Below are 10003 nucleotides of genomic sequence, written 5' to 3'. Positions count from 1 at the left end.
TCAAATCTCCGAGGGCCCCATTTTCTGGATACTTCTTTTTAGAGCGGCCTTGACATCAGCATTCCTCAGGCTGTAGATGACAGGATTAAGGATGGGGGTGATCACAGCATAGAAGAGGGACAGCAGGGGGTCCGTGGCTGGGTCATAGCTGGCCTTAGGGCGGATATAGATAAAGATGGCAGTACCGTAGAAGAGAGATACCACTACCAGGTGGGAAGAACAGGTGGAGAAGGCCTTGCGGCGACCAGCAGCTGATGGGATGCGGAAGATAGTGACCAGAATCCGCCCATAGGAACTAAGGATGAGGCCAAAGGGGCACAAGATGATGAGGGCGGCAGCCAGGATAATCTGCAGCTCGTTGAGCGAGGTGTCTCCACACACCAACTGCAGCACGGGCTGAATCTCACAGAAGAAGTGAGGGATAGCGTTGGGGCCACAGAAGGGCAAGGAGAAGATGAAGGAGGTGTGGCCCAGCCCCACTAAAGCCCCGCAGGCCCACGCCGCACCGGCGAGCTGCACACACACCCGCCTGCTGAGCAGCATTTGGTAGCGCAGGGGCTCACAGATAGCAGCATAGCGGTCATAAGCCATGGCAGCTAGCAGGCAGCACTCGGTGGCACCAAAGAAGAGGAAAAAGAACATCTGCAGAGCGCAGCCGGAGCGCGGGATGTGGCGCCGACCAGTGAGCAGATGGTGCAGCAGCAAGGGGACGGTGACCGACGTGTAGCAGATCTCCAGGGCTGAGAGGATGCGGAGGAAGAAATACATGGGGGATTGCAGCGCTGCGTCTGTGGAGACTAGCGCCACAATGAGGAGATTGCCTGCCACAGTGAGCAGGTAGACAGCCAGGAAGAGGGAGAAGAGGAGGCCTTGAAGATGGACCAGACGCGAGAAGCCCACCAGTACAAACTCAGTCACCAGGGAGGTGTTGGTGCCCATCTACCACAGCCTATGGCCAGGTAGGAGGGGGAGGGCAAGAAACGCTACTGTGTGTGCTTGGAAGCAGGCAGAGATGACCTCTTTGCCTGGGAACTCCTTTTTTTTTCTTTTCTTAAGCTATCAGGGCCTTTGAACGGAGGTGTCCGCACACAAGCCCATGTTACACCCTGGTCACCCTAAGAATGCTCTGGGTGTATGTTTGTCTTTGATCTCTGCGCTGTCCCCACCCTCAGAAATATACCTTAAATTTAGATTCTTCTGCTCTGGCTCCGGGCTGTTCTGCCCTCTCTCCCATTCTTCCTTATATTTTAGGCTTCAATTATATCTCAGGAAAACCTAGAACTCACTGTATTCCAAACCGGTCTCCAATTCATCTTGATCCTCCTGCCTCAGTTTCGTGAGCGCTAGGATTACGGTAAGTATACACCACATCCAGCCGTTTTGTATTTCCCAATTTCCCATCCCTGCTGGGGTGGACATTTCCTTCTCAGATGAACACGATTTGATTCACATTCCTAGCGGGACAAATCCTACTCCAAGTCAAGGAGATTTCCTGTCCTGTTAAATCCTTTATCTTTCCTCCTCCAATACATTTCTTTCTTTTCTCCTCTCAATGCATCTCTTCTCTGATCCATTCTTCCCCACTTCCACCAGCCTCTCTTTATTTGCTATCATCTTACCTCACACAGAGTTCACAGTCTCCATTTGGTAGAAAAGACTCAAAATAATCATCTCTTTCAGGCAGCTGCAGGAAATAAAGCTATTAACTAGTCAGCGGAGTGAAGATCTCTGTAGTAAAAGTGCAGTGGAATACGAGGCCTTCTTCAGCTGCTCATCTTTGCATCTTGGTGCACTCAGACTCATCCTTTTGACTCTGGAGACAAACCTCATGGATGCATACAATAACAAGTTACGCTTCTAAACTACACTAATAAACTCAGAAGCCAGATTCATCCATGGTCACAAATGTATCATATTTTATGTACATATACAAACATCATTACAAACAACATTGAAAGAGACTACATATAGTAAAAACATAGACACCCAAAAAGACAAACTTAAGTGGATACATACATTCAAATGCTATGCAAAAATGTAAATGTTCTTCAGAGCCACGAGCCCACACATCGGTCCTGTTGCAGTGCAGTTCTTTCTTTATTTCACCCTGGATCTCCCAGCATTGTCCTGGACATCGTCTGTGCAGTGTTTTCCTACTTGGGAAAGTAGCCATTGATAAAGGCAGATAGTACCTGACACCTGGCTTGTTTTTTTCTTCCTTCTGCAGCATGGGTCCCTCACCAGGAGAATTTTCTTTACGTCTCTGAGGACTTGAGTCTCCTAGTACATTCTGCTTTCCAATTGGGAGAGTCTCAAACAATTAATTCACAATAATGACTAACGTTATTTTGGAGTCTTTTCTTAGATGGCAAGAAGCAGAGGCTGAGAACTTTTCACAGACAACATCAAGGGTTGTGGGTCTCCTTCTTAGCTCTCATGTACTATTTCTGGTCATTCATTTTTATTTTCTCCTTTCCATCGTTGTAGATGTCACTACATCCACAAAACCAGTAATTCTACTATTATTGATATAGTTCAATAATGAATTTACTGTGTGTGCTTGTGTGAGTTAACTGCATGTGGAGGTCAGAAGTTGATATTGTTATTTTTGTTTTGTTTTTACTTTATTTTTGTTTGTTTATTGGAGGAGTTACTTTCATTGGTTAATAAAGAAACTGCCTTGGCCCATTTGATAGACTAGCCCTTAGGTGGGTGGAATAGACAGAACAGAATGCTGGGAGAAAGAAGCCGAGTCAGGCAGTCTCCATGATCCTCCCACTCCAGACAGACGCAGGTTAAGATCTTTCCTGGTAAGCCACCTTGTAGTGTTACACACATTATTAGAAATGGGTTAAAGCAAGATGTGAGAATTAGCCAATAAGAGGCTGGAACTAATGGGCCAGGCAGTGTTCAAAAGAATACAGTTTCTGTGTAATTATTTCGGGTAAAGCTAGCTGGGTGGTGGAAAGCGGCCTGCCGCTCTTATTACAACAGTTTATTGAGATATAACCTCACTACATGGCTCTGGCTGACCTTTATAGACAAGGCTACCCTTAACTCTTCTCAGCCAATTCACCACTATCACACCACTGAACAAACTAGAAGGGGCAGGGAACCTCTTTACCAGTGTTTGCCACCAAAATTTCAAACCTCCTTCTTAAACTATATTTTTGCGGCATGCTAGACTTCCTTTGGCCTTCTTTCTTTTTTTCCTCTCTTAGTCCATTCCCTTCATTTAACCTCCATTTCCTCTTTTTCCAGCCCAGGCTGCCTACAGATTCTTTATGTAGCTGATAGTGATCTTGAACTCTTTTCTGATCAAAGCCTCCACCTTCTAAATATTGGGAGTTTAAGCATTCGCCCTTATGCTGGGCTTCAACAATCTAACTTTCTAGTGTGACAAATATTGACAGATATAATCCACAAAGATTTCACTCTTAGTGTGCCTTAACTCGTTAAGAGTTGTGTGGGGCTCTCCTGACTGGAAAGCAGAATGTGCTGGGAAGCTCAGGCCCCAGAGACTTAAAGAAAATCCTCCTAATGAGGGACACATGTTGCAGAAAATAAGCCAGTCATCAGAAACTATTTCCTTTATCAATGGCCGTTTTCCCAAGCAGGAAAACACTATACAGGTGATGTCAAGTAGGGAGTTTGTATTACTATCTCAAAAGATACAGTTTTGAATGTCATAATCACAAAAGTTTAAATCTTTAAAATATAATTCTGGGAGTATTTTAAAATAGCTTTAAAGACGTTTATTTAGATTTTTCAAGGGAGTATTTATTCAGGAAACATAAAACATGGGAAAACAGGCTACTGTATCTCACCAGATAGGCAAATGTGTACAAATTTTTGCATGCATAGCACTCAGCTCAGGTATGCTCATGAAGCATAGATATACCAATTATGAGTGCTATATTAAGGACACTAGTCAATAAGCAAAATTATGAACATACTTCAATATGGCTGGCAGCTGTGCGCATGGGGTTTTATACCCACAGTTACCTGATGAAGTTTATGACTTTCTTAGACAGTAGATGAAAAAGTACATGGGAGTGTGAAGTCCATCCAGGGCCACAAGGAGCATGACAAAGGTATTGCCCAGAAAAGCATAAGGAGACAAGGAGGAAGAGGGAGAAGAAGCTGGATACATCACAAATTATAAAATCCACGGAGGAATGAATTCTGCAATGTTGTTTGTAACCAAACCTCCATCGTTCAATTTTACCAATAAAGACTCAGAAGCCAGATGTTAGGCTAAAAGCCTGCTAGCTCAGAGAGGCAGAGAAAGCACCCAGCTGTCCTTCCTCCTCTGCTCACATCCCAGAGAAGGAACCTTTCTCCTACTCCATCTCAAACAAGACTCCTCAAACTCAATGTCCCTCCCTTCTACTTCCTGTGCATCTCTGTCCATTCTCCTGAATCCCTCTTACTCTCTTTTTTCTCCCATGAACTGGTTGCTTGCTTTGCCTCTTGACCTACAGTTGACTTTATTTAATTCTGTTTATAATATTGAAGCAGAAAGCTCTTGGATTAAAGATGTGTGTCTGAGTCACACTACAACTAGAAATAGGTTTTTCCAGTAAATAATACAATCTTGGGGTTCATAGTGCCACCAAATATCTCAACATTCCTCTTTTTGTCTAAAATAAAAGGTTTAAACACAGTAAAACTATTTATAATAACGAAGCTATTTCTGCCCAGCTTTCCACAGTATCCAGCTTGGTTATACTTAGCAGTCTTAGGATTAAGTATTTTTGAATTCAAAGTTCTGTAAAACGTACATGTCAGTCTCATATGAACTCAGCAACTCAAATGCCCTGAGCACTTTGTAGTCTGAAGTTGATTTTTGGGTGGTATTTGTTAGCTTAGTGGCAATCCTAGCTAGGCAGAAGGCAGCAGTTAACCGGAAGGTGTGCAGTGTTTGTGCAGAACAGTGGTAGTTCTCTGGTGGGAAGGGGCAGTCACTTGGGCAAAGATGGTGGCATGGGTACAGGCTTTAGTCTGTGGATCTGAGCTGGGATTTCAATCCAGTCAACTGGAGGGGGGCAATACCCCTTGGCCAATTTACTCTTTTTCTTGGGACATTGATGATCTGTCATTTTTCTTCAGAGGTTTCACTTGTCCAGTGTTCTCCAGATTCCTTAGTGGGATTTTTTTTTTTTATTCTCCTGTAAAGACAAAAACAAAACTGCCCCAACTCCAACTTTGGGGAGTTTCTTTTTTGGCTGTCTTGCCTATATGATGCTGTGGAACAATGGTCTTGTACTCTGTAAAGATTTGTTACTTGTATTGGTTTAATAAAATGCTGATTGGCCAGTAGCCAGGCAGGAAGTATAAGGGGGTAACCAGGCAGGAAATATAGCTGGGGTGACCAGAATAGGAGAATTCTGGGAAGAAGAAAGGCTCAGTCTGTAGTTGTCATCCTGACACAGACGATGCAAGATGAGAATGCCTCACTGAGAAAAGGTACCAAGTCACATGGCTAACACAGACAAGAATTAGGGGATAATATAAGATATTAATTAATAAGAAGCCTGAGCTAATAGGCCAACCAGTTTATAATTAACGTAGGCCTCTGTGTGTTTTTTTGGGGACTGAACAACTGCAGGATTGAGTGGGAAAGAAACCTCAGTCAACAATATGAGCTATATTGATGTCTTTGTAGGTTTTGCTAGATTATGCCATTTCCATTCATGCCCCCTACTACAGTATATCTTTGCCACTTTCCTGCTAGTTAAGATAGAGCAGAGTCAGGTGAATTTGTTGGTGAGTTACTGGAAAGAGACCGGGAGTTGGTGGTAAGATTGCCTTGGGGAGTGCAGAGTATTTCCCTAAGGGGATGGAAAGGAAGGTTTCCTGTAGCTCTTTTACTTTTTGCTCCAGTTTTGGTCAGGCCAACATTCAGGAATTCTCTAATAATGATGATGATGCCGCCCCGCAGTGGGCTGCTTCATCTTGTTCATTTAAGGTTGCCCTGCAGTAAATCTGTAATTTGTTCTCAAGGGCCTCTTCTGCCAGCCTTCCCTTGTGATAAAAGGGCTCACAGTGAAAGGGCAGGATGATTGGGAGCTAGAAGAGGGCATGAAGGTTGGAGAGAACAGTTTAGAGATGGAGAGAGGCAAGGTAGGTGTTTCTAATCAAGATCCTGTATTATTTCAAGTTGAGCTAAAACCTGAAGGGGATGAAGTTGGGAAATCCAGCCATTCTGAAGTCTTCAGAAAACCTTAGCCTCTCTTCTTTAGCTTTGTCTGGAGAGAACAAGCTGTTCTATAACACTTCCCAGGTAAACTTTCATTTCTGTATAAAGTTTCCCAGATTTGTTCATAGACCTTTTAAAAAAGCAAACAGGTTGGTTTTGACAGCTGTTTTCCTCTAATTGACCTAGAGAGCCCAAAAGTCCCTTTGTGGCAAGCATTTCAGGAAATCCTGTTTGATTCCTTCAAGATCCTGGTGTTGAGGTTTCCTTCACTGGATCCTTACAAGATGATCCCAGTCTCTCCCTGTTTCCCTGGTCCTTTTCAGAATGGGGTGGGCACTCCTGCCCCCAGGCTCTGGTCAGTGTCCTACGATAGACACACAGCCAGTGTTCTCACCTTCATTCTCATGTATGGGAAAACTTAAATATGCTTAAAAGCGTATGATTTTTTAAAAAGTCTTTGAAACTTATCTATCATTTGGCATTCATAGAAATAAAATGTTTAGCAGATATTATAAAATATATAATAAAGTAACATTTTCTTGTTTTAAGGATAAGTTACAAATTATAATTTACCATACATTTCTTTAAACATGTGTACTTGGATGTTATTCGAATGTATTTGCCAGAAGTGGTGATGGTTTCAGCTGAGGGCTCTCTGCTGCCTCGGAGTCTGTGTAGAATGGGAGCTGCAGCTCTAACCCAGGGTAGTCTGGGAGTCATTGCTCATTAGAAAATTGGACAGGTATTTTTCAATATTCTCATTTTCCAATAAGTTAGTAAGACCAAAGTAATCTTGATTCTAAAATTGTCCTGCATAGATTTTCTAACTTCAGAGTCAGCCATCCTCCCATCCTGGAGGCTGTACAGCGACAAATTCTTTAGCTTATGATAATTCCTGTTTCTCATATCTCACTCCCTTGCCTCTGCTATGTCTGTCTCACTTTTCTGCAGTCCTAAAATCTCACTGCTCTCCTCTTCTTCCTAACTCCCCACTCTTCGAACAATAGGGTTGGTTATGCCATCTTCTGAAAACCCTAATGATCTTTTTTTTTTTCTTATATGAAAGCAGACTTCAAGTGGAGAACTCTTTCTCCCCCATTCAAGAGATTTATTGGGAGGGAAGAATCCAGGAGAGTGAATGCCTCTGCCCGGGCGGAAGAAGAGCAGCCCAGGTGGGAAACTTTTAAACACTAAATATCAGGATTGTGCGACCTTGTTTGGGTTGGTCAGTATCGTTACCTGTGTCCTGCTCAGGGACAGCATAGAGAGATTGTAAAGGACAGATTCGTTTTAGTGCAGATAAAATATTCAGGACGTTACAGAGTGAGTGCACAGACTGGCAGATGGAAAAATGGGCAGGGAGGGTCCTGGGGCAATGAGCAGCAACCCCAATAAAGGCCAGAACCCCAGTCTGGTGGAGCCACAGATGTAGGTCAGAAGAGAGGCGGTTTTACATCTCAGATCTTTGTTGTTCACTATGGTAGATTGAAATTTTATCTCCTGTAGGGTGTGTGGTGGGTGTATGCTTTTAATCCCAGCACTTGGGAGGCAGAGTCCATCCTGGTCTACATAGCAAATTCCAGAGAAGCCTGTGCTGAATGCACTTGCTTTGGGGAGAATGGAAATTATAAACATGAAACCTGTGACTATGTCTTTATATTTCACTATCATCTGGGTGAGTTCTCTCTCTTTCTCCTTCCCTTCCTCTCTTCCCCTGCCTCACTCTCAATTCTCATTATCTTGGATTTAGGTTTTCCTGATGCTGTCGTCTAACTTCTCTGTCTTAAAAGCCCGCCCGCGCTCAGCCAGGCTTTGAGGCCAACAGGGCGGAGTTGTAGATACAGCTCGTGACCAGCAGAGGGGGCCATGATCCATTGCTGCCCTCCTCTCTGTTTAATTCATCTGCTTTTTAATGGTTCTCAACCTTCTTAATGCTGCGACTCTTTAATGCAGTTCCTTATGTTGTGGTGAATCCCACCCCCACCATAAAATCATTTTTGTTGTTACTTCATAACTGTAACTTTGATACTGTTATAAATCTTAATGTAAATATCGGCTATGCAGGATATCTGATATGTGACCACTTGTGAAAGGGTTGTTTGACTTCCCAAGAAGACATGGCCCACGGGTTGAGAACCACTGTTCTGATGCTCCTTCAGAGATGAATTTCCTTGATCACCCTTGGCTACTTAACTCTGCAGCCTCTTTTTCATCCTCACACACGGTAACATTTCTTGCCTCAGAATCTATCCACAGCTTTTTATCTGGAATACCCTCATCTCCCTTACATTTTCCTCAGCCATAGCAGGCTACTCAGCACCTCTTCTGGCAGAACTATTTCATTCAGGTTTAATTTACCAGCTTCCTCTCCATGTGCTGCAATCACCTGCTGTTGTGTGCACCTGTTACATAAGGATCCTTAATGTAATTGCCTGGTTTTATTTGACTGGGAATCCTAAAGACTTAAAATAATGTCCTCTATATAATCAATATATGATTACTAAAGAGAAGAGTGGCTAGTCACGGAGACCCCGGGGGAGACCTGAAACTTAAGCTGTACCTCTCTATCTCTGAGGAGGTAGCACAAGTGTTACACAGAAATAGAAAATGTAATTCCATGCAATACACAGATTTGGCCTGTGGCAAAGTTGCAAACATCATGCAGTCTCCTGAGCCTCTTGGCCCCGAGTCACTCAGTTTCACCATCTTAGACAGCTGTTGTAGGGCATTTGTGTTAAACAATTCCATGTTATAATTGACACGTACTTTTATTACTACTATGGAGTAGAAACAGTTTAAATCCTGTGAGAATACGTGTATGGTTTGTTCTTGCTTTCTCCTCAGCCATTCTCCTTCATCCCCAGCCATCCTACATCTACTGTCTGCAGAAAAAGCATGTGAAGAAGTTCTGCCTGCAGGACAAGGACCTCTTCAGCTCCTCAGAAGCACTGTGCTCCCTCAAACCTCTGCATCCACAAGCTTTTACATCAGGGTAACATTGCCCACTCCACTGTCTTTTGGCTGGCCCACTGTTATCTGGCCTTCAAAACTTTGTTTAATATAGGCCAGTATCTTATAAGACAGTGAGTTAAAAGCTACTGTCTTCAGGAAGCTGCCCCAAACTTATTCTCACACCATCTACCCCACAACTTGAGTCTGGGTTTCTTTTCCTTCTGCTCTCACAGATCCTACAACTTCTTGATCACCATCATCTATTATACCACAACCAAAACCTCTACTCATCTAAAGAAATTGTACTTACAGAGGTCATTTTGATAAACATTATTAAAAAACTAGAGAAAAGAAGGGCCATCATAAACACCTAGGAGTGGAATATCGAGGGAGAAATGCTAGGAAATTAACAAAATTGATGAGGCAAGTGACTGTGTGGGGGACCAGAGAGGCTGTTGAAGTAAAGATGACTAACCGCTACCACGGGATTCCAGCAGAACATTCCAACCTTCTGCAGCAGTCTTGGCTGCGGTTGTGAAAGGTAAAAGTTTGTTGTTGGAGGACACGCACGGTGGTCACTACATAAAGTTTTGGTTTTTATTGAAAATTTAAATATGGATAAGCTCTCCTAGGCCATTAGGAATGTGCTACACTTAAGAGCATGGGAAAGGAAGAGCCAAAGTGGAAACAACTGAAAGAAGGGGAAGATGGAGACTCGTTTAATCCCTCCCCATTTTACGCACTCTCATCTTGTTTCAGCCCTATCGATCCTAGAATTGCAGCAGACAACAGAGACACACTAGAATTCCTCTAGCTACTGTCAAGTCAAGCAGAAAACTGAATGATCCC

General features: G+C 43.3%; 1 protein-coding gene across 1 annotated transcript; it reads right to left on the bottom strand.

Annotated features, from left to right (window-relative positions):
- On the bottom strand, window positions 1–939 carry LOC121435180 (olfactory receptor 10C1). The gene has a single exon (XM_041634274.1). The coding sequence runs from the start codon at window positions 937–939 to the stop codon at window positions 1–3; it is 939 nt and encodes a 312-aa protein (XP_041490208.1).
- Between the last annotated feature and the right edge of the window lie 9064 nt (window positions 940–10003).

This window comes from Microtus oregoni, unplaced genomic scaffold (assembly GCF_018167655.1).
Source record: "Microtus oregoni isolate MIOR12 unplaced genomic scaffold, Mior012 000046F_ref0000063, whole genome shotgun sequence".
Lineage (NCBI taxonomy): Eukaryota > Metazoa > Chordata > Mammalia > Rodentia > Cricetidae > Microtus > Microtus oregoni.
The sequence above is the reverse complement of the archived record's forward strand: the minus strand, read 5'-3'. Positions and strand labels throughout refer to the sequence as shown.

What these genes read in the sequence shown, in the direction of transcription:
- LOC121435180 (XM_041634274.1), bottom strand. Translation starts at nt 939, where the DNA reads ATGGGCACCAACACCTCCCTGGTGACTGAGTTTGTACTGGTGGGCTTC.